Source organism: Phialemonium atrogriseum (assembly GCF_030411735.1).
Source record: "Phialemonium atrogriseum strain 8032-3 unplaced genomic scaffold QBC33scaffold_26, whole genome shotgun sequence".
Taxonomy (NCBI): Eukaryota; Fungi; Ascomycota; class Sordariomycetes; order Cephalothecales; family Cephalothecaceae; genus Phialemonium; species Phialemonium atrogriseum.
The window spans coordinates 88,469-112,435 of NW_026848163.1; the positions used below are offsets into that span (position 1 = coordinate 88,469).

General features: G+C 54.9%; 5 protein-coding genes across 5 annotated transcripts; 2 read left to right on the top strand and 3 right to left on the bottom strand.

The window, feature by feature from the left end:
• Positions 1 to 214: 214 nt before the first annotated feature.
• On the bottom strand, positions 215 to 1,331 carry QBC33DRAFT_204524 (uncharacterized protein). Its single transcript, XM_060422624.1, has one exon. It carries the CDS (start codon positions 1,142 to 1,144, stop codon positions 422 to 424), a length of 723 nt encoding a protein of 240 aa, XP_060280275.1. The 5' UTR covers positions 1,145 to 1,331; the 3' UTR covers positions 215 to 421.
• A 755-nt stretch (positions 1,332 to 2,086) lies between these two features.
• Positions 2,087 to 2,599, bottom strand: QBC33DRAFT_517986 (uncharacterized protein; the record flags this gene model as incomplete). The annotated part of the gene is made up of 2 exons (XM_060426220.1): positions 2,087 to 2,368; positions 2,504 to 2,599. The coding sequence occupies 2 exons, from the start codon at positions 2,597 to 2,599 to the stop codon at positions 2,087 to 2,089; spliced, it is 378 nt and encodes a 125-aa protein (XP_060280276.1).
• A 428-nt stretch (positions 2,600 to 3,027) lies between these two features.
• Positions 3,028 to 6,122, top strand: QBC33DRAFT_204580 (uncharacterized protein). Its single transcript, XM_060422625.1, has one exon. The coding sequence runs from the start codon at positions 3,367 to 3,369 to the stop codon at positions 6,088 to 6,090; it is 2,724 nt and encodes a 907-aa protein (XP_060280277.1). The 5' UTR covers positions 3,028 to 3,366; the 3' UTR covers positions 6,091 to 6,122.
• Positions 6,123 to 15,941: 9,819 nt separating this feature from the next.
• On the top strand, positions 15,942 to 20,984 carry QBC33DRAFT_580569 (uncharacterized protein; the record flags this gene model as incomplete). The annotated part of the gene is made up of 5 exons (XM_060431208.1): positions 15,942 to 16,007; positions 17,929 to 18,193; positions 18,259 to 19,353; positions 20,006 to 20,725; positions 20,848 to 20,984. 5 exons carry the CDS (start codon positions 15,942 to 15,944, stop codon positions 20,982 to 20,984), a joined length of 2,283 nt encoding a protein of 760 aa, XP_060280278.1.
• Positions 20,985 to 21,401: 417 nt separating this feature from the next.
• Positions 21,402 to 23,636, bottom strand: QBC33DRAFT_205333 (peptidase C1B, bleomycin hydrolase). The gene is made up of 2 exons (XM_060422626.1): positions 23,188 to 23,636; positions 21,402 to 23,102 (listed from the first exon to the last, which is right to left on the bottom strand). The coding sequence occupies exons 1-2, from the start codon at positions 23,451 to 23,453 to the stop codon at positions 21,722 to 21,724; spliced, it is 1,647 nt and encodes a 548-aa protein (XP_060280279.1). The 5' UTR covers positions 23,454 to 23,636; the 3' UTR covers positions 21,402 to 21,721.
• Between the last annotated feature and the right edge of the window lie 331 nt (positions 23,637 to 23,967).

The following is a 23,967-nucleotide window of genomic DNA, read 5'->3' on the forward strand; positions in this document are numbered from 1 at the left end:
CTCTGAAAAGAGGTATGTAGGTCCAACTGTCTTCACAGTGACTATGCCTCGACTCGCTGCCGCTGCATTCCACTTGGACTGCCTGAAGCTCTACCCTCGTCCCCTGTCGAAAGTTGGCTGTGCGAAAACAGAGGCGCAGAGGCTTCGTGCACACCGTGACGGGGTCGAACCCGAGTCGACAACTACCCACTCACTGCACGACGGGCCCCGTATTCGTACGCAAACAAAAGAGATCTACAATGACCAGTCTCGTTGGAAAAGACCTGCACGCGTGTGACGCTCTCTAGAGGAGCCGACGAAAAGTTTGCGTCTGGGAATGGAGCTTCATCGGCCCGAGGAGAACTAAACACAGAGAGCGATTGCTGGCACAAAGTCATCCACAAGCTAGGCCTCCGCATCTTCTCCCTCACCCGCAATACCCTCAGCCCACCCGTCGTCCCAACCGAGTGTCGGCACAGACTGGGGAGGGACAATGTCGTGTGGTGTATCCAGGAGCACGACGACGATAGTGACGCGGGTAAGAAGCCAATGTCGCCAGGTATAGAGAGCTTGTTTGAGTTGAAGGATACAATCCAGAAGGAACAGGAGCGTATTGCGCGGGCAAGGAGGCCGGAGGGAGGCAGCTCGGTGTTGTTTGGTGTGTTGGGCGGTTGGGAAGGCAGGCAGAGGGGTTGGTAGGGATTGTGGAAGGGGTTAAGGAGAGAGTGCTTAAGATTAATCTGCCTCTGCCAATGCATGATGATAGGGGTAGTGACGATGGGGCTGGCAATTTTGCTGATGCTGATGCTGATGCCAGGGCTGAGGCTGATATAGCAGCCTGGTCAACGGGGCAGACTGAACATATTTGGCAGAAATAGTACTCGTGGCGGGGGATAGAAGTGGACATGGCTGTAGTCCAACACCTGCTTAATAACCCCATCGTCGCCATCCTCCTCCTCCACCAGCTAGGATTGCCATTCCGATACCACCACCAACAACTCCCTCCCCCACCGCCACCCCCTTCAAGGCCGTCTACGCAGCCTTCCAGTCCTACAAAGCCTCCAAGCGTCTCCGCAACCTTAGAGCTCGACACGCGCCGCCTGCTCGGCAAGGTGCGGCACATCAACACCGTCACGCACCCCAAAATCGTGCTCCTAGCCGGCATGGTCGACGCAAGGATTTAGGTCAGGCTGCAGCCAGGATAACACCAAGGAACAACCCGCAGTAGGCCAAGGATGTTATCGAGGCGTATCTAGATAAGGCAGTGCGGTATTATAGGTATAGTGTGGTACTAGAGAAGTATCTTGTTGATCTGCTCGAGGGGATTCGAGGGGATTCGAGGCCCAGCCAAGGTATAATGAGCTTGCTGCGCGGCTGCTTAAGGCTGCTTCGCTGCCGACAGTGGCTCGGCAGACGAAGACGCTGACGCTTGAGTTTGGGTCTGGGTCTGGGCCTGGGTCTTTGGGGGCGACCAAGGCTACGCTCTGGGTTGGTCTGGAGGCACAAGCTATGGACGATGCTCTCCTTTCGCAGTGTATTTATTATCTGCATGTATAGTACCTGAGAAGAAGGAGAAGATGACGATGAAATCAAGGCCGAAATCTGATATGTCGCGGTGCTATCCCCATTGGACAACCTCTACCTGCTGCGTCGTGGGTTGATACCCTGGTATGTGCTGCGTTTTTCTTTTATTTTTTTCTTCGTTTTTCTCCGACGAAAAGTGTCTCTGCAAGCATATAAATCGCTGCAAATAGCAATTCCTGCAGATTAGATGTTGCGACAAACAGTGGAAAAGGAAGCCTTGCTTTGATTTTCAGGCAGTTGAAACCTGGGATTAGTTACATTGGGGAGCTGCTCTTGTTTCAGCGCCTAGTCCAACCACAAAAATATCCCATTTCATCAACGTCCAGTCTAACCACAGTATCCCATTTCGATCTGTCCAGTCCTAGACTGCATGCCTATTCCGTTCTCTCTAGGTTGCTGCAATCCTTGTACCATCGATAGTCCTGGTGACAGTCTTCCTCTACCAAGATAAGATGTGTTAGACGCGTTGCGTTAGGACATTGCAAGGAAGGTTGATAAGATAATTACGTACAAGATGCATTGATTATTCCCTACGCGCGGCAAGCCTTTGCAGCAGCTCACGGCCGCCGGTGAACCAGAGAATCAGGCCGCCGCCAAGGAGAATCAGGCCGCCGCCGAGGAGACCGCCGAGGAGAATGTGGCGATAGACCAGGCCCGATCTCAGGGTAGCTAGATTGACTGTCATGGCAGTGTCTAGGAGATTGGTGGCGGCTGTGACCATCTCAGGATCCGTGACATTGACTCGCATATTGACAAAATTCGTCTGGATAACAACCTCTCCAGGTCCAGCAGGAACAACGCTGCCCTAGAGCGTATGTGCCAGGCCGGCATCCTGGCGGGGTCCATTCAGAAAGTCTGGTGCAGCGAAGGGTTTTTTCATCAGCAAAGCCATCATGGCAAAACAAGAGGGAAATATACAATGTACTGTACCTTGACAAACAGCCGCGGCCATGATTTCTTCAATTTTCTGGGATTGAATTATGAGGATTGAAGGGTAGCGCAAGGGCCGAAACGGAGGGATGAAGGAGAAAGGCATTTTGGTTGACGCAAGAGAAGGATCTTTGTTTATGGTGAATGCTTGCTGGCGAGACTTTGCTAGTTAGATCCTGTTGGGGTTGGCGATCTGAGCTTTTTGGTGTTGCGGCTCTGCCACGCGTTGTTGCCGTGTTGTTGCGTGCAACCGGCGGCCTTTTTATAGCCCTGAATTGGGGATCACGTGGCTTATTCTTGTTGGCTGCTTCACTTTCCCTTCCTTCCACTTCACTTGACTTGCTTCTAGTTCACTTGACTTTCTCCCATCTTCTTCCGCGATGTCCACAAAACAATAGGCAAGAGGACAAGGCAAGAAGAACAAACCTATCAGCAGGGACTAGAGGTCTGCCCCACGTGAGAGGTATCCATAGTTGGCGGGGTACAGTCGACTCTAGCGCGAGGCTTTGGGTTGAGAGTGCCCGACACTTACTAGGAGTGAGTCACCAATAGCAAAGGCACGAAGGAATTAAGTGCCGTCTCCAGCCAATCAGGGCAAGCTGGTAATGAATATTATCGCTCTGCCACTGTGACACAACAAGCGACGCCACTGATTCCTGATTGACTGCACATACGGAGTACTCTTGACCCGACAAGCCACGCCTACCCCACCCGTCTTCCCTCCCGCTCCGCCCGCTGCCCATACTAAGTAATCCCGTCCCCAATCCTGCCTGCCACTCCTCCTGCCTGCCACTGCTGCGCCGGTTGAAGCCAGGAACTCCAACCGTTGCAAACCATTGAAGCAGGCTCTCGTCCACATCCACCACATCCACCATGGCGGATCCTACTAGGTATCGATATGCTGCACCGTCCGGGCGGCGCTCTCCCGTTCTCTACAACCCCGCGCGATCCTCCCTGCCTGTTGGCATGAACTACACTCCCTACAATGGAGATGTCCACGTCATGCCAACTTCGCGCCATGACTCGTCCATATCTCGAGCAGCCGGCGACTATCGCACTAGCAACCCCGTGCCAATAACAACCACCACCTATGCCGTCCGGAAAGACCGAGACCCCCAAGGAACCACCGGCGCGAGAGACAGCGGCCGCGTCCACCGTTCCTCGACCATCGATTCCTCCTCCAAGCGCCCGCCCATCATTGTCACTACAACACATGTGCCCCCCGGTACTCATGCCCTTGCCAGTCTAAGGCCCGAGAGCCCCTCGCGCGATCCCTACCGCTCCAGTGAAGAAGGCCCGTACTTGACCCAGCCAGCATCTTCCGTACAACGTTCGCGTAGCAGTACCCGCGCCCCATTTAGTGCCGCACTCGATAATGACGAGTATGCCCGGCTGAGAGAGAGGACTGGCGACGAGAGACTCCATGCTTCGAGACCCGCCGAGTACCGCCCGCCTCGGCCCACCTCGCTGTATCACCATCTGCCCCCCCGCCACACGACAGCCATCGACTACGGTGACGAAGGGTACGAATATACGAAGCCAAGCGACTTGGCCCGGTATGACCTCGATACCAGCAGGCCACACCGGACCCGCCGGGAGAGCTTCGATCGTAATTACTATCGACCAAGCGTCAGCGTGACGACCGACATCGGCCGCCCGTATGAGCAGAATGACAGGCGCCAGCGTGGGCCCCCGCCCACAACTCGCGGACTGGACAAGGTAAACCGAAGCGCTGCGGCCGGCATCTACGACGGTCCACAGATTCGCATGCCTGTACCTCCACCTGTGCCACTTGCACCAGACCCCGCCCGTCGCTCCGGCCACCACCTTGTTCCAGGCAGTCCCACGTCCGAACGGCGGGGAGCTTCTCGTACCCGCCCCGTGTCACTATACCAAGAAGGACAGGGGTGGTCGCACCACGACGACCCCCTCTACCGTGGCCGCGAGGACCCATTGCTCCCTCGAGACCTCCGTGAGCGCGAGCGAGAACATTTCCTGGACGACAGTGTCAAGACTCGTGGATTTGGCATCCGCACAGACATGAGAGACCAGGACGACTACCGCCGAGACTTAGATCCCAAGTACCGCGATGAGCGGCGGGAACGACGAGAGTCTCGGAGGGAATTTGACGACCGCGAGCCCAAGAGAAGATCCGACGAAGACTGGCAACCCGCCAAACCAAGGGAGGAGCGGAGAGAACACGACCACCGAGATCACAGGACTGCCCACGACGACCTCGGAGCCCGCCATCGAAAGGACCCGAGGGAGGACCCTGTGCATGACGACGAAGACCGCGAAAGCAAGACGGACAAAATCAAGGACAAGGTAACGACGGGACTCGAGCTCGCCGCAGCAAGTATTGGCATCGGGACTATAATGAAAGACAAGGATGGAAAGAACGATAAGGACGACAGATCGCCGACGAAACGCCGCAAGGATGGCGATGACGACCGCCGCCGAGATTCTGAGGATTCAGACGCTCGAGGCGGAGATCGGCATAGGCCAAGTGAAAGAGAACCAGTTGACAAACAACGGCTGATTCCCGACGACTTGCAACCCGTGGAGACATCACGAGATCGGGAGTACCCGAGGAGAGAGCGGCCAGCGGAGTCTGCGACCGAGGCTCGGGACCGAGATCGGGATCGGGATCGAGATCGGCGTCAAGCGGAAGCAAAGCTTAACGGAGAGACGGTTGAGCATTCCAGCCGCGATCAGTCTGCCTCCGAAGATGAAGCAAAGGGCAGACGCCGAACCCGCCGGAGACGCACGTCTTCCGCATTCAACCCAAATGATGCTGCCGGCATAATGGCCTTGAAGGCTCAATTGGCCGCGAGCGAAGATAAGGAGAAGGGGCCCGAAAAGCCAACAATCAGGGAGCCGTCACCTAGCTCCTCATCGGCTGCTGACAAGCGAGAGTCTACCAGCAGTGAAACGCAGCTCGTTGCTACGGGGGATGATGCAAGAGGTCGTGAGCTTGTCCCGCCACCTCACGAGGAGAGACAGGTTCGCGTTGTCTCGCCGCCACGAGAGAAGGATGACAGGAAGCCCATAAAGGGCATTCTCAAGCAGCCGAGCTCCAAATTCCCCGAAGAGCCAAACCCTGTCCGCGAAGGCGTTGCGCCCCACAAGGACGACAAGACGAAGGCGGATGTTCCATCAGGCGCACGGTGGACCAAGATCAACCGACAGCTCGTCAACCCCGAGGCCCTCACTATTGGCAAGGAGAGGTTCGAAGTCCGGGATGACTTCGTCATAGTCCTACGTGTCCTGAGTAAGGAGGAGATCCAGGCGTATGCTGCTGCTACGGCACAGCTGAGAGGTATGTTTGTAGCGTTTCCTCGCTTCTCAATTTTGCATTGGGCCCTTTCCCCCTCTTCGTCATCACTATCCATCATGGTCCTCGTTGTTCCTTGGATCACTTCACTTTCATTACTGGTCTCAAAACTTGACTTCCACACCCAGTCCAGATTTGACTCACTTTATTTCACGTCCTTCCTCCTAAACTTCCCTCACTCTTCTGTCACATCGCCGGGCCTCCCTACACAGCCAACCCGACACTTCCTCATCATCATCTCGTCAAGTATGAGTCTCGAATGAATGAGAATTACTGACAGCCCACTGCAGAACGGCGACGGAGAGAGTATGAAAAAGAAGTGAGAGATTACGAGTACGGACAAGAGCGAGAGGAAGATGACGACCGGCGACGAAGACATCGCCATCGCCGAGAACGAGATGATGAGCAGGACGACGACCGGAAAACCCGGGACCGGGACCGGGACCGGGACCGGGAACGAGAACGAGAACGAGAACGCGACAACGGCCGTGGCCGTGACCGGGATAGGCACAGGCACCTCTGAGACGATAATACGATAATAAGCATGACTAGGAGCCCAAACCTCACCCCCGATAGCTGTCGGACGCCGTGGTCATGGTTGCCGTTGCTAGCACTGTTGGAAACACCGCGGCAGGAGTTACCATGGAAAGAGAGGACTAGTACCGAATGAACTCGGGCTGGGGTGATTTTGAGGTCATGACGTGATGGGTACCAAGATATATGTGCTACATTTGATGCTTTCGTCCTTTGCGTGCTTTACTTTGCTATATACTTGGTTTTGGAATCTTTCAGCGGGTTAAATTCAGCGTGCTAGATGATCTTTTTGGGGAGAGGGGCAGTGCGGATGTATAGGGGACAGTCAGGTAGAGGAAAATCAAAAGGGGTTCGGGGCTGGCGTCAGCTTTTTCCTCACTTTGCCACACATTTCTGCCTAGATTTCCGCGTGGCCATCGTGTGATGGGCATCCAAGTGGAAGTTTCGGATCTCACAAACGCGCCACGAGAATGTCTTGCCTCACTCAACCACTTGTTTGTTACCTTTCGGTTCCTACGTTGAGACCCTCATGGACGAGCTTCAATGATAGCACCTTGGAACTCCCACTTCATCCCCCCCAGAGAGCTCCATTACGCTGGACGGCTGGCGAGGAACAGAGGTGACCAAACCTCAAAGCCTAGCCGAAGTCCTGATTGACTTTCGATACGGCATCCAAGCTCTTACTCTCTGCATGGAAGCTTCCAAGCTTCCATCCCCTGCAGGAGTACTTGCAGATATCTATTTCCCAAAGGCAATTCAACCTGCCAGGCCGGATAGTGTTGCGGAGGCTAATCTGCAGGTCTGCTGCTGCACGATCATCTCAGATGTTAGTTAATGCTGGCTACTGCTAGTAAACCTTATCTGGCGTGAGGTCTGCTGCCGCACGATGATCTCAGATGTCGGTCAATGCTATGCTACTGCTGGGTGAACCCTATCTGGCGTGAGGGGACTTGACTTGGCTGCTCAAGTGGAAGGCCCTGACATTAGAACCTGCTGACTGGTAAGTAAGAAGCTATCTATGACTATCTATCAGGGCACATCTGGGTTGTGGAGTTGATTTGTTGACGAGGTTGGTGAGAGGGCTCTGGGCAGACTGATCGAATAGCTATCCTGATTGGTTGTAGGTTCTTACCCATCTCTTCTGCTTCAAGTTTTTGGATTCCATCCTTAGGCTGAGCACTCCCAAGACCTCGACCTGAGAAGACGTCCCTCCACCACAGGGAGCTACCTAGGATACAGGACCGTAACTTGACTTAACAGGCAGTGCTACCAAGGAGATCTAGCAAAATGCGAGGTGTTGGGGCCTTACTCTGCTGTCACGGCATCCAACGGGATCATTCGAACATTGGGTGATCACAATGGGTCATCGTGACCGATAATGGGGCATAGCTTACTGCCATGTTGTCAACTAGATTTCGCTCAGCATCGCGTCAGAACAGTCTCCCTAGCAAACACACACAGAGGGCCTCGTCAGTTATCAGGAAGGCAAAGAGAGTTTCTGCTGTATCAAGTACCAGAGATTGTCACATAGTGACAGGTCAACTTGTGGCGTCACAACTCGGCTCAACGCCTCCTGCGGTTGCTGCGGATACCCAAGCCAGCTGACCGTCCACCTGATTGCCCGGGTGCAAACCTGACCTAGCGAGATATGAGATAGATCTGGCGGTAAGGATCTGAAAAACGGCACAATCGAGAAGACCTATGTGAGCTGTGCGACGCCAACCACCTCATGTTGGGAACATACCCTCTCCCACATGCTCAGAATCCTACTAGTTGAACATCCCGAAGCTGGACGTGTCTGAGGACTGAGGTTTAAATAGCGGAGGGAGGGATCGAGACATGAGACATAAACACCCGCCCGAGCCGCCAGAGACACCGTCTTTTTGTGGACTAGCTGCGATGTGAGACTGGCCTAATCATGTTTGTCTCACTTTAGAGACGACGTGGGTCGGGGAAGAGGCCGAATCTGATGCCATTCTTTCGGGAAGCCGAGCGGTGAGTTACAGAGAAGCACCCGGAGTTATCACTCGGTTAGCATTGCCTCGCCTCGCCAAACAGAGGGTGTTATTGGTGGGCGTGGTAGAAGGGCCATGAGCCGCATTTTGGCGAGGGGGAGGGGGGAGGGTTTGCCCCGGAGCCGTTGTCCGTTCTCCGTGGCCAGTGGCCGGACTCTCGGGCTAAGAAATCCGGGGAGAGACGAAGCAACCCGCGAATCCACCTCCCGGAAACATAATCTGCTTCGGGGATGGGAGGTTGGGAGTTGAAGAGGCAGATAAATAACTAAAATAGCGTCATGCGGGAGACGGAGAAGTCCTGTGAGTTGGAGACAAACCACCCACATGTATGAAACGGCCGAAGAGGTCAAGAAAGTGGCATGCGAGTCGAAGCCGTTGCTTTTTCTTGCTTCGCAAGGTGCAGATTGTGTGAAATCGGGATGTCGACTCCTGAGCCTTGGCTTTCTTCAGCTCATCACATCCTCAATTCATATTCCCCTGAAATCCTGAATACATCCCAAAGAGGCAGGAGAAATTTCAATTATGAAGCGTGTTGTGGGGATCCCTGCTGATATGTCGCCGGCATGGGTACCCGGCAGCAAAGATAAAGGAAGAGCATTGGTGCAGCGGGGTCCCTTTTGAGATCTTTGTCCACGCCCCCTTTGGTCTGCAGCAGATACCACAGTAGCGTACATGCGTACTGTAAATACATACATACATACCTACCTTAAGGTACACTATATACCCTTACGCTTCGCGGGGGACATGGCCTGGGTCTGCTAAACCTGGCTCCTCCATAAGGCTGGATGGGATCCGCAAGGGCTCCCCTAACCCTGCAAACAGAGCCACTTGGTGAAGCAGAATGAAGGTTATTTTCCTTTCTTGCACGCATTATAATATTCGACAATCCCCTGAGGGGAGGAGAAAGGAGAGGCTTGTCGTGATGCAAGAACCGATGGCCGTTGCAACAACAACAATTGGGCCATTGGGTATTGGAACAGGGGGAGTCAACTGCTCAGGTTGCGCTTGTTCCCGGAATTGCTCTTTCAGGGTGGGGCGTTGGGGAGAGGTAGTACGTATACCCAGCCATTATGTTGTAGCATTATTATTTGACTGGCGAATGAACAGCGAATGTCATCCATGATAATATCCCCGAATGCTCTTCGCGTTTCCGTCATTACTCGAAATAATTTTAACCGGAATCATGTCATTTTGAAGGTAACCTCCTGCTTACCGCGCGACCCAGACTCTCGCGCACTGATGTTTTTGTTTCCCAAACTTCATGCTTTCGCCCAAAGTCCCACCAACGCGAACCCCGGCTAGGTGCCCGGTTTCGCGATCCATTTGGAGGTACATGTACATGTATGTACATACCATCCCCTAGGATGCTGATGCCCCTTTAGATCTGGGCAGCCAACATGGATGAACCCCCACCGGGTCTTGGTGACTAAATAGGAAGTAACCAGGTACCTAGGTAGGTACGCGTCCTTACTACGTAAAAGTACCTACCTTGGTAGTCAATACCAATTATGGAGACATTGGAGGAGTACAATTGCCGAGGGTCGACCCGCGGCCGGCTGGGACTGGTGCAAGTTGGTTTGGAAGGATTGAACTGGAAGGGACTTGCATGGAACCACCACCACTCGTACCTGGTACCTAAGTACCCAGATAGAGCGAGCTTCTCCCCGGATAGGGATGGTTCAGCCTGGAGCAAATTGGCCAAGGCGAGGATCTGATTCCGTAAAAGAATGGGACACACCAGGATAATTACACGTGTAGAAATTGAAGGGGCAACCCAGTCGCGATCGGTGAACTCCCGCGTTTCTATGTGGTGTACCATGGTACATCGGCCACACCGACATCCCTGAAGCAACAGTGGAGCTCTTTTAACTAGTGGGGTCCCAAGGGGGTGGATGGAAATTCCGAAATCATGGACTTCGCGCAGGCGAACGAAAAGCGTTAGGTACTTACCGATTTGGTCGCCGGAAGAGTACCAGGTACCTCAGGCCAAGGGATTACGCCCACGTTTTTACGTGCCAAGTACTGATGAATCAATATACGTCAGCAGTCAACCAGCAGGTACCTTTAGATACCCCAGGTAGGTGCCCAGTACTATATGTTCCCTGTCGTGCAAAGTACTGAGGTGAGTCCCCTGGAGTTCACCATTGGGCGATTGGAGCAACATGCGCAGTGGTGAAGTAACTTGGTACCTCGTTATTTCGGAAAGTCCATTTCCATTCCTCATGCAGTGCTGACGAGGACCAGTGACTGGGGCGGTTTGTGGCAGAACTGCTCGGCGCTCTCTCCTTTCCTGGCTGCGAAACCCGTGATACCTAGGTATCTCCTGCACACCTAACTTATATAAGGGTGGTTCCGCGGGAATCCAACGGTGTGCTGAGAAGACGTCCAGATCCTTGAGAGGGCGCAAGGGTGGCATCCATGTGCAGTGATCCGCTGTTGTGTTAGATATTTGCTGGGGCTCCTTGAGCATGCCTGGAACAGAAACAGAGGGGAAAATCTCCAAGCAACTGGGACAGAGTTAGTTTGTTGCCAGGAGGGTGCAGGGCCAGGAAGGTGACAACCGACAAGGATGGCCGCCAAAATTTGATGACTGGGTTTTTCGCTTCCATGTCGGCAGGGGCATCCCCCGTCCCTCGTGCAAGGTGACAGCTCTCGAGATAATTCGGTAAGGCAAGGTACCGTCGCGTTAAATTCGGTCCCTTGTAGCGTAGCTGCCGACGGTGCGGCAATGCTACTGTCAATATCAACCCGCCCATGTGTTTTAGATGAAACGATTGATGTTGATTGAAGTTCGGTGCCATCCCTTGGTTCTGCCAAGCACTGTGGCCAGCCAGGGTGCATGTCGCTTGAGCTGGCTGGAGCCTGGAGGGGTCTGCTTTTGGGGAATACAAACTCAGATCTACCGTTCAAGGGTCAAATGCAGCCATGCAGCTGCACACCCGGCTTCCGTTGTGAAACACTGAGTTCCAGCCCCAAAAGAGTGAGCGGCAAGCCCGCAGCTGGAAATAGCAGGCTGATCGCCCAGTTCATGCTTTGCTGTTCCAAGGAGATGCAGAGTGCGGGTCAATGTCACCTCGCGTTCCTCTTCTGTACAGCACCGTTCGTGAGTCGTGACCGAGCTTGAAGATGGATTCGAAACACAGGATTGCCGGCTGAACAAGCCAGGCTCCCCCGACCTCCCTACCCACGCATGTTAAGTGCTGCTTGCAATGTGCGCAATGCACATAGTACTATGGACGGTGATGCTATTGGCGTAGCAGCCGCCTGACCCGTGTGTGGTGTGGGCTCGAACTGTTGAGCTTCCATCTCAGAAGTTTACCTTGGATGGACAGACTCTGCAAATTGTAGTAGGTAATGTGGTAGAGTGGATGGAAGCCAATGCAAGACGTGCAGAAGCCAGCAGCTTCTTCGATTCTTCGATGCATGCGGCACATCCGAAGCATCCTACATAGTACGTACATGTTGCCAATTGAGGACCCCAAAACTGCGTAGTACACTATTCGGATGGCTTCCCAGTCCCCGGTCCCCAGCTCCCGCATCCCGCATTGGTGGAGTGGATGAACGAAGTGGGTGGGAGCAGGGGGATGTGTGGTGAAGATTCTCGGTCTGTGTGTCCACGGTTCCAAATGGTGGATATGAATGGTTCAAACGTTTGCTGGATTTGTTTTGTTCTTGTTTTGTTCTTGCTTTGGCTGTACCTACTCCTCGTCCATGCTGTAAATGAAATGGAGGCGAGCCCAGTACCTAGGTATCCATCATGGCTGGCGTTTCGGTAACGTCTGGCCTCTTCTTTCCAGTGAACGGTCGAGAAGGAAGGAAAGAGAGGAGACGCCCTGGTAAATGGGGAAGAACCTGCCTCCCTAGTCTTGCCGTGGGATCATCGAGTTGCGGGGGAGGCAGGCGGGCACTTGGTTAAAAGGAACACTTTATCCTCCCCCCCCCCCAGCCGCCATCGTTCCTGCTCTACCTTACTTCCCATTTCCTCCAACCTGGAAAGTGCCAATCTCAAGGTTCATAGGTTCCATGTCTTGTCTGTCAAACGTGTCACCATCTTTGGTGCGCTAAAGAAGAACACACACCCCTGCCAGTGTGCACACCAAGACGACCTCCCTGTCTCCCCGATTTTTTCTTTAAACGTCGTTCCCTTCCCCCTTCCCGTCGGATCCCAGCAGACGACCAGGGTTGAGGTCCAAGACACCGGGCTTGCAAAGCCGCCCACAACACTGGAACCCCCCCTGCAAGGGTGCCTGTTTCTCCAACCTTGGGAGACTCCAACGGCCTAACGGCGGTTGGCAGACAAGACAATCCTTGTCCAGCCCTGACATCCTTGCTGCCACCGATTCAGCCACTGCAGCTCGTCCACCCGTATCTACTAGGTAAGCTTCAGCTCGGATTCTGATGAGAGCAATTGACTGCGATCTGATCTACTGGACTTTCTAATCAACCCCTTGCGCTACTTGCAGTTGCAGAAGCTGGGCTGTCGCCTTCATCGTACAGATCCGAAATCAGTTGCCTTAATCCAGGTGCCTACCTTAGGTAGGTAGGTAGTTATTTACTGTACCTTCTCGGTTTACATTTTTATCCAGCTCCCGTCCTTTCCCTCTTCTTTTTCTTTTGCCCGTGCACTACTAACCCACCCAGGCTGCCATCTTGTCGCGACTGGTAGTGAAGGTACCTGTACACAGTACCTTAGCTTCCATCCCCCCCGACCTCCATTATTTCAGGTACCTCTAGGTACCTAGATAGCTTCCTGCCTGGGGGCCTTGCACGTGCCGTCATTGGGTGCATTTGCCATTGAGAACGGTGGAAATTTTTACCTTCGAGGACAGCAACATCTGAAATTTCCCTTAGTTTGCAGACATCGATACCTCCCAAGCTGCAACCCATCTTTGCCCTTATTCCGAGTCGATCTCGAAGGCAAAGTATAACGCAGCCAATCGCATACCACCATTCCGCGCCAGCGACCATCTTTTATCACCCAAGAAGGAACGCGTATCGCCACTGAGCCGCACCACCTGGCGCGCGCAAAAAGAACCGCACGAGTCTCCATCCCCTCCGCGCTATCTTCTCCACGTTACATATCCAAGTCGGCAGCAAACCTCTCCATTCATCGAAAATCAGAACACTACCTAGATCTAGATGCGATTCGTTAGTAGGTCGCTCTTCTTTCATTGCAGTATTTCACACTGCCTATCACCCTGTGGCGCTATTGCATGGACTTGAAGCAAAAGTCGCGCGGCACGCGTCATAACCGGCTCAATCGTGTCGGACCCTGAACCCACGTCGTGTTTTGCTTTCACCTTGCTTGAGCACACTCGACCGAAGTCCACCTCACATTCTGGGGCTTTGACATTGACGCTGTCATCTCGATGGTTGTTAACGTCCCAGTACCTAGCTGACGTCTGTACCAAAGCTAGTACAGTCACTTCAGAATCTTCGCCACAACAGCTACCATCCCTACCTCCGAATCGCCAAGCATCCTCGACCTGAGATTTCCCCCTTGTCTGCAACTTGAGGAAACCTACCGAATAACGGCATAACGCGATATCATCTCTTCACCGCCCCGAACCGCGCCGCACTCGATCGTCGCGACCGCTACACTCGGGATTGCCTAAATACTTACCTCGTGGTCTTGTCCTGCTAGCAAGCGGTAAGCTAGCTTTCGATCTGGACGCCGAATCGCGCGCGCTGGTAAGTCTTATCCCGCCACTTGCCCGTCCGCTCTCCGCCTGGTCATCGCACACGGCAATGATCACATACGTCGCCAACCTGCGCACAATGCGCAGTGCTCATGATGCGCTGTTATCTCGGTTATTGTCTATGCCCACTGCACACAGGCGCCTAGAGCACCCGATGAGAACCCTGCACCAGCTGAGCGACCAAGGAGACAGACATTCGACGGGCCTGATAAACAGGATGTGTTACTCCAAGCCTTTGCTGACTAGACTGGAATTTGCAGGCAACGGTTTACGACTTGGAGAGAACCTTGGACGACCTCGAGGCCAATACCAATGCAAAAGTCGAAAGCAGGACTGAGGGAGCGAAGTAAGCAAATTCAATTAATTCTCCCCTCTGGCTTGCTGTCTGGTCCGTCTTTCGGTCGGTGCGAATGGATCCAGATGCGGCTTTGTCCCGCTGTGCATCACGAAGGGCGGCTCTTTGCGTTAGTGCGCTTGTTCTAGATCCCTTGACAAACAGTTATCAGCCTCGACGATGCGACTTAAACTCGATATTGTCCTCGAGCGTCCCAACCCAAGCACTGTTTTCCTCGTGCGACGTGCATGGCTTAGACAGGGTTTTGGTGGGTTGTCGCATTGGGCCCTGCATGTCTGAGTTGTTTGCAGCGCATAACCCCCCTGGCAAGTCGCCATTTCGCTCCACCAGCATATGCATCCCCATGTCAGGCGGCTGCATCTCCAAGCGGTGGCGAATTTTGAGGGAAACCTTGTATGACAGAAGTCGAGATACAAGGCGGAATTAATTCTGTGGGAGACGTCTACTGACCAGACCCTGCTTAGTTCAAGTATCATAACGAATACCTTATTCTGCCATAACGTCGTTGGTACGCACCTTGTTCCATTACTCTTGCTTACCCACTCCCCCGGGAAATTTCCAGGTAGCTGACCTGCGGGAAACAGTTTCTCTCTATCCTTGGGACTCTAACTGGCCTGCGATCTCTGATCGGGCAAACCTAAACTCTCTGAGGGTACGTGAATCTCTCATCTCCCCAACTAGTTTTTATTTTATAACTTTCCCTTATCTCCACCTTACGTCTGTTTTACTTTCTCTCTATCTCGGTCATCAGTTTCCCGTTTCCTTGATATTTCTTTTTTCGACCGGCGATGCGAGGCGATTGAAATTCTGTTCAGGAGGTACAACGTATCTCCTGTGCCCCACTCTTGGCGGGGCCTCTACTATGCAGTACTAAACATGGGGTCTTGCGAGCGATCCCGTTTCAATCTCGGCAACGTTCCACCCTAGTCTCCACCTGTGGGCTTGCATGAAATTTGGAATTCTGGTCAGGATCCCCAAGTGTGATTGATTGATTGACCATATTTTCTATTTTTAATCTGGGCGGGCAATCGGGCATTTCAGGACTTCCTTCGAAGTCATCAACACATTCGCACCGTGCAAGCCAAACAAACGCATGGAGATTGCTGATTACCTTTTTCAGGATAACACGGCGCGCAATTTTGATTTCAGACCCTGAACTTTAAAATTCCGAGTTTTGTCAAGAAGGGTCATCCCGCCAGTCGAAGACAATCCAGGCAGACTTTGGTTGGCAGTCGGCTTACCGCAAGAAGCTTTGGTGAGTCTGCATGGCTTTCCCTCCAACTGTTGACGCAAACATTTGTTCCTGCAACTTGGCGCACGGACGGCGCTGGGAAAACCCGGTTTACTCCAACCTACCCCGGCGACGATTTTCCACAGGATTGAGGACCGGGCAACAAGTTTGTCGGTTGATCAGCTTGGGATGCATGCAACGAGCATCGACAAGGACCACGCGATAAGCAATATGCTGACTGTTTGGCAGCACAGAAATCGACAACGGAGACGAGTCATCTATGGGATTGACAATGGCTCAGCAACGCCAGGCCCCGAGCCAATACAAGGAAGAGTCTGGTGACTCGGTGAGTTTCAGTTTTGTTTGTTACTGTTCCTCTGTCATTGGGGGTTCCTTTCCTCTCTTTTTTTTTTTCGTTCGCTTCGTCTCCCGACTCTTTCCTTGTTTTCCTCCCCTACCCGAGGTCGCCGGTCCGTCACGGGCAGTCCCAGACGCTGGCTTGGGCGACCTTGAGGCGGGGGAGAACAATAATCATGCAATCTGCAATGTTTCCAGAAGATCGCAGACCCAGTCGGGGTCGACGGTAATTGCAGGGGGGTTCCTGTTTCACCAGCAGCCGGGGCTGCGGTAACATGCGACAGGGGGATGTGTAGGGTTGCTTAGTGCGCATCTCCCACACAATGAACCCTCCACCCATGCCCAGTCCCCTGCCCCCTTTCCCCTGCCCTGCCCATGACGAGCCAAGCTCGCGGCGGAAGGCGGCAGAATATCTCAGCGTTTTAAAGCTATCGCGATAAAATCTGTTGGCTGCGAGCTAGCTATCTCGATTAGCCACGCTGTAGGTATCCATGACAAAACCGCCCAACAGTGTGTGCCAGGGAGTCTAGAAACCTGGTGAAGAAATCGGGGGAGCAAACTTCCGTTACTTGGGGTTTCGTGACTTTTGGGGGTTGGTCGGTGGGGACAGCCAATTTTCTTTTTCTACCCACAAGCGCCGATGCCGGGCAAGACTACGCTACTCAGTCGCGTTTGAACCTGCGCGTGTGGTGGTCATGCACACCAATCGGGCTTCGCCCATCCTTCGAGGATCATGTCCCAGTGTCGACGGTGCCGCGATCGAGCGAGGCAAGTGCCTCTGCTGTCGAAATCTGGACGGTGTCACAGTCATTGTTACATGGGGCGGCGCCACAAGGACGCTATTGGAGGGTGGCCATGCTCTGGGACTCGCCGGGAGAGCAGGGGAGCTCCAATGTTGGAGTCGACCAGGGACCCCCCTCTCACACCGCCTGACACCCTTGCCCAGGAATCCCCAGGGAAAGGATGAGAAACGAGGAACCCGTCTCGGTCCAAAACAACGCGGCCCACCGACTAGGTCGGTTGCTACTCGCTACTGCACTGCGCTAGCACGCTAGCCGCAGAGCTGGCTCACCAGTCCCTCAATTGGGCGGCGATGATGCATCCCCAAGCTCGCTGTCATTGGCCACTTCATCCAAATGCAGCTGCTCCCTTGTCCCTGCTCCTACCATGCACAGTCCCACCCTTATCCCTGATTCATTCCATCTCCCAAAATTCCTGCATTCTGGACCGCCGTTTGTTGGTGCTGTGCTGCCCTCCTCTCCCCAACTTGAGCGGGCATGAAATCAGCACATAATAGCAGTGGCCCGGGATTATAAACATCCTCCTGCATACATAATCAACAGCCCTGCACCCCATCTCCATTGCCATTCCCCACATCACCCTCCTTTTTTTTGGGTAGCTATTGTCCCCAGAGCTCAAGTCTTCGACCCCCGGTTCATTCTACTGTCTTGGTTGTTGCTCCCTACATTTCGAGCCCCAATCCAGTTGTTTCTGCTCCAAAAGTTTGTCGGTCAGTCTCAATCGCTCTCTCACGTCTGCTCAATAAGCTCCCGCTGGGGATCTCGATATTCACCGTCTGTCTTTTTCCATTCCTCTCTTTCTCTACATTGAATCACTCCTGTATCACTGGCGTTGGCCTTGTCTTGTTCCCTCCGTTCTCACACCCCACTTGTTTCCGGGATTGTGTTTTTGAGCCTAGCCCACCACATCCTCGTCTTTTATCAATCAGGGGGAGGGCCGCCCAGACTTACCAGGCTCTTCCCACCCACCCCAGACCTTGACAGTGTCAGGGTAACTATTCCACGCTCGTTATTCTTTTTTGCACAGATTGTAGATTGTCGTCGTCCCGCCTGTCGCATTTGGTTTGCATTACATGCTCACGCGTACTAATGGCTGTTTTCTCGGCGCAGCAGCAGCAGCAACATTCCCAGCATCAACAGCACGGTCCAGCGCCTCCTCATCTACAGCATCCTCGACCCTCGAGCATTGCTCATCAGCAGCACCATCCTCAGGCTCCCGCGTCACAGCAGCAGCAACATTCCGCCTACTCGTCTACCCACCAAGTCTATCAGCCGCAATCCCAGGCGACGAGTGCACAGCACGCGCAGGACTTGAATTACTATCACCCGAGTTCCTACAGCACGCCGGGCGCGACAAGCGGCTACACGTCCGCAGGTACGTTCCGGATTGCTCAGGAGCCGACAGGCCTGGACGTGTTGGGGAGCTAACTCGCCTAACAGACACGTCAGATATGATGGCTGCAGCAATACCAAGACCGTACCCCCCGATGTCATACCACACACCGCAGTCGAACTCGCCTGCATCAGTGGCATCACCTTCCGGCCATGACCAGCAAAGAAGCATGTATGGGCAGCCGACATCGCAGATGCATCAACAGTCCATGTACTACGGCGCGCCTCAGCAGCAGTACTCGTCGATCCCCCAGCAGGCAGCACCGTCTCCATATGCGCAGCATCCGCAACAATCCCACCAACCCATGACTTCACAGCCTAGCATGATGATATCGCACGCAAACCCGCAGCATCAGATGACCCAACATGCAAGTCAGCATGCACAGGCGGGAATGACGGCCAGTCCTAGGCACCCCAAGATCGAGTCGCACAGCATGCCCCCCCAACTGCAAAGATCTGCACCGCCCGGCCCCCTCGGAACGCCTCAGACCGCACAGAACGGAGCGGCGCTTTCAACTCCAACCGGGTCGGCGTCAGGGGCGAACCCCAACGCGGCTCCCGGACCCATTCCTGCCACGACACCCTTGGTGGTGCGACAAGACCAGAACGGAGTTCAATGGATTGCTTTCGAGTATTCGCGCGACCGGGTGAAGATGGAGTACACCATCCGCTGCGATGTCGAGTCGGTGAACACGGACGAGCTCTCGGCCGAATTCAAGACGGAGAACTGCGTGTATCCTCGGGCCTGCTGTCCTAAGGATCAGTACAGGGGAAATCGGTTGCAATATGAGACGGAGTGCAATACGGTTGGGTGGGCCCTGGCCCAGCTGAACCCCCCGCTCCGAGGGAAGCGAGGGTTGATCCAGCGAGCCGTCGACAGTTGGCGGAACAGCAATCAAGACCCACGCCTTCGAAGTCGACGCGTCCGCCGGATGGCCAAGATGAACAATCGCAAGGCGGTTCAGACCTCGCACCCTGGCCACATGGCCGGTCCCAGTGGTCCGGCAGGGATACCTGCTCCAGGAGCCATGGGCCCCGGTGGCGCGGGAAGCATCGGGAAGCCTGGGATGGGCAGCATGGGTCAGATGCACCACCACCACGCACACGCCGACGGGAACGCCCAGGGAGGAGGAGAAGAAGTCGGTATGTTTCACCAGATGGCGTAATGCCTTGTGATTATCAGCGATACCTTTCAAACCACTGTTATACCTGTGCCTGCCTACCTTGTCTCTTCTTCCTCTCTTTTTTCGGCCCTTGGTTTTTTTTTTCTTTGCTCCGTGTCGGCCATGTTAAATTTGGGATCATCTTGTTCGTCCTTCTGTTATATACCGACCAGCTCGCGACGCCGCAATGCCCGAGCTTTTGTCCTGGGCGATACAGGAAATTTGGCACAAAGAAGAAGATATGTACATTACACTAGTCGCGTTTGCTGTTGTTAGTTTTGCTTGCTGGTTCTCGGTCCTTCAGCCGTCTGGCTGCTGGCGAAAGCCGGCGTTGCCTTGCTATCTGGCATCTGCATTTGCCACTGGTACAGCATCGCTTGCCGCATACCAACACCATCATCTTCACACACATCCTGACTTTTCGCGAGGGAGGCACTGCGGACGGCTGATAAGGTCGTGTCGATAGCGCCTCTGTGTATTTAAGCCCAAGTTGGCTTGCCCTCCTTGGCGCCCTGATTTGACTTATTTCTTTTGGTTGCCTTTTGAGAGACATCGCACTTGGTTCGGCCATGTTATGCAACTGTTTTGACTCCTCGGGCAGATTGCTAACGTGCATTCTCTTTCTTCTCTAGGCGACGAGTATATGGACGACTCGGACCATCACCGCCCCACCCCTTCCCACGCCGGTTCCGAGGAACGGCCTGCCCAGGTGTTCACCGGATACGGCCAGTACCCTGGGACGGTCCCCCATGGCTCATCCGCCATGCCCTCCATCCACGACACCCTGAGTGGCTCGCCGCAGCAAGCAGGCAGAGCCATTGGCGCCCGTCGGACCAACAGCGCGAGGGAAAGCTCGCGTGCCGATGAGCCCGACGACCTGTTCCCCGACATTCCCGAGGCCAAGAAGCGCAAGTTTATCCTCGTCGAGGACCTCGACCGACAGTCACGGTTGCGCGTTAGGGTCACGCTCGAAGGCGTCGACACGCGGGAAATCCCAGACAGCTTCCGTAAGGGAAGTTCCGTATATCCGAGGAGCTACTTCGCTAGGGAGATGCAGTCTCCGCCGCCCAGCGCCACGGGCAGCAAATTCTTCCCAAACGACCTTGACGATGCCGAGGACGACGGAAACACCGAGACCGAGGGACGCGGTACCGGACGCGGTAGTAGCCGTAGCACCGGAACAATGACTGTCAAGGTTCCCATCGGCGAGAACCAGCATTCTCAGGTAGCCATCCCGAGGATGCGGAAGGCGACCCGTGGGAAGGAGGTGCGGCTCAATGATCTCGGCTATCGCATGGCCTGGTTGCAGAGCCGGGTCTTTGCTGGCCGGACCGTGTTCCTGCAGCGCGCATGTAGGTGTCATCTTCCTCTTTTCACACACCCATTCCCCCCCCCTTTCCCGGCAGCCGTACACATGTTATGTCGCCTTGCTCTCGCTCTTGGAGTTGATCCGTTGCTAAACAAAGTCTTCTAGTGGACTGCTACCGAAACAAGACCCGCACAGCAGCTGAGACCTTCATGCAGGATGTGGCCCCCCACTTCGAGACTCGCATTGGCAAACGCAAGTGGAACGAACGGATGCGCCGCGGAGAGAGGAATGAGGAAGAATGATGGACATATTCTTGAGTGACACATGGCATACGATGGGCCTCGATTCGGCACCATTCTGAGGCATCGCACTCGGCGTTTTATCCCTGCAGGAGCGCATGCTGTTGACGTTTGTCTTGCTCTCGGCATTATGACACCTGCGAGAGCAATGGGGAACGTGTCTATCTTCTCAACTATTCTCACTTATCTCAGTTTGCTTTTTCTTCGTCTTGGTCCCTCGGGAGGGCATGTTTCGGGTGTTATTTGGTTCTGGGGCTATGGTTCCTGATGGGGTCTCTTTGATCCACCTTTTTAATGAACAAAAAGTAGAATACAGCACCTTCTTCGCTGGACGTCTGTCCTAAAATGTATCTGACTAGAAGCGTGGTGGCAACACACATTGTTTGTTCTCAGGACAATGGGTTTCAATTTATTTCATAGCCTGCTTTGTGCCGAAGGCAGTGGGCAGGTAGTCGAGTTGGCTGCGAAACGAATTCACGAGACCAACCCAGAATGATAAGAACTTGATCAGCTACGGAAGTGATACATCCTTGACTCGCTCATCGAGAAACCAAACTTGGATCAGCCCATGTCTAGCGCATCAGGTATTCGTCACGACGTCTTGAGCCTCCCAGCGCCCGGAATACAACAGAGGAGACGGATAGATCATCTCTCCCCCGTTACCTTGAAGGAAGGGGGGAATACAAAAGGAGACGAGAGGGGGGAAAAAAGAGGGGGTCCGGAGGGTGGGGGGGAACCCCTCAAGCCAGCGACCCCATCGGATCCCACAGCGGCAGCACAATGGGCTCGCCGCGGAGCACGTCCCTGACCTCGCTGCCGAGGAAGCGCGGGTCGATGACGGCCTGGTAGACAAAGTGGTCCATCCACGCGTCCGTCATGACGAACCAGCCCTTGTCGCCGGCGTCCTCGCCCCAGCTGTTCTGGACGCGCCACCGGACCGTCCTCTTCTCCTTCTCCTTCTTCTTCTTGTTCCTCTCCCCGCTGCCGCCGACGCCCTCGTCGACGACGTGCACAGCCGTCAGCACCATGGCGTGCGTCATGGCGCTCTCCCCCGTGCGCAGCCTCTCCGCCTTGTCCAGACCGCCCAGGACGTCGACGCCCGGGAAGCCCAGCTGGTAGTCGATCAGCGCCGTGTCCATGAGGCCCCTGGCCGAACTGCTGAACTTGCCGACGTCGCAGCCGAAGAAGACGGGCAGGCCCGCGCGCAGCTGGGCGACGCAGGCGCGCTTGAGCCCCGGCATGTCGACGTTGACGTAGCGCACGCCCCGGCCCCCCACCACGTTGCCCAGCCGGTCTACGGATAGCAGGCGCAGGGGAGGGTGGCGCGGGTCGTGGACGAGGCTGATCATGCCTGCGACCGAGGCCGGCGTCACGGCTATGGTTGCGGTTGGGTTGGGCCTGGTGCTGTGTAAGTCCTGCGCGAAGGCCCGCGGCGTCGCGCGCACGGCGCGTGCGTGCCCAGCCTTGTCGACGAAGTCCCACTCGAACTCGGCGTCGATGGCCGGCGGGGGCCCGAGGGTCAGCGTCAGGATGGCGTGGATCTCCCTGACCAGCTTGGCCTTGGCGCGCGAGAGGGCTTCCGCCGTGGTGGTGGTGCCGGAGGGCGAGGCGGCGGCTAGGCGGCGGAGGGCCAGGGCGCCTTGGCGCAGCTTGGTGAAGACAATGCTGTTGACGACGGAGCTGGAGCGGGCGTTGAAGCTGTCCGGGTACAGGACCTGGGGCACGAGGCCGTACTTGTCGACGAGGTTGTAGACCATGTCCCACTGACCGCCGTCACTGAGGGGCTCCTGCAGCAGGGTCTGGACCAGGCGGCCATCGAGCGGCTCGCCGGCCGTCGAGATGACCTGCTCGAGGAACCAGTTGGCCTTCTCGAGCTTGTCCCAGAAGAACAGGTAGGCCTGCGACAGCTCGAACGAGTCGAGGTTGTACTTCTGCATCAGCGCCACCCGGAACACGTTGGTCGACGCGAAGAGCCAGCACCGCCCGCTCGACCGCTGGTTAGTGATCGGCCCCCCTTCGAATGGGATCTGCACGTTGAAGACCTGCTGGTCCGCGATCGTGGCCGCGCGCGAGGTCAGCACTTCGCGAGGGTTGCCCGCGCTGAGTACCGAGAGGGCTAGTCTGAGACATGGGGGCGGGGGGGAGAGGTGACGAGGTTAGCGCTGATGGTGTCGACCGAGTTGGGGAGCGAAAGGACCTGTCTCACCTGTTTTTGGGGTCTCGTAGAAGTTCGGTCTGCCACCGTTCAGCCTCCGAGACGGAGAGTCCCTCGGGTTCGCGGGGCTCCCGGGGTTCGGAGGTGACTGGGCCTTTCTCGTTCATCTGGTCATTCTGCTTCTTGTCGCCGACATAGACGTAGTCCTCGTCCCAGCCGTCTTGCCTATCCAGCTGCAGGGTACGGAGGCGTTCCAAGAGCGCCTTCTCTTGTGCCACCTCCCCTGGCGAAGAAGGTCTGGATTGCGAGTTGCCCATGTTTTGCCTGGAGCCGACGATGACGCTGGAAAGGCAATTCGCTGGATAGGCAAGTCACTGAACAGTTGAAGCCGCTCAACAGGTTGAGTCGCAGAGCGAGACTAATGCTAGTCAAGTTATCAAGCGTGCGCCCTGGGGAACCTTGATGGGCGCTGAAGGCGCAATGCGGGGGAGTTTGCGCGTTTCCCAGTCAAGAAGGTGTTAAGCTCTTATCTACCTATCTAACCACCACACGAAGGCGACCATGTGATCCTAATGAGACGGGGGATGAAATTACAAATATTGCACATCTCGAAGCTGAGCTTCAGGCGATGTTAATTATACAGCAGAGAGAGTACGGTGCGCTCTCTAAAACAGAATGAGATCGGGCTGTTGCGGTGTTGCCATTTCTGGATATACAGGCACTTACTCTAAATAGTTGTTGCGGACGCTAGCAAACGGCGAGATACCTTTCACGAGGCAAGAAGTTTCCAAGACAGTCAAATAGGAACAATCAACTCCATTACAGATCATG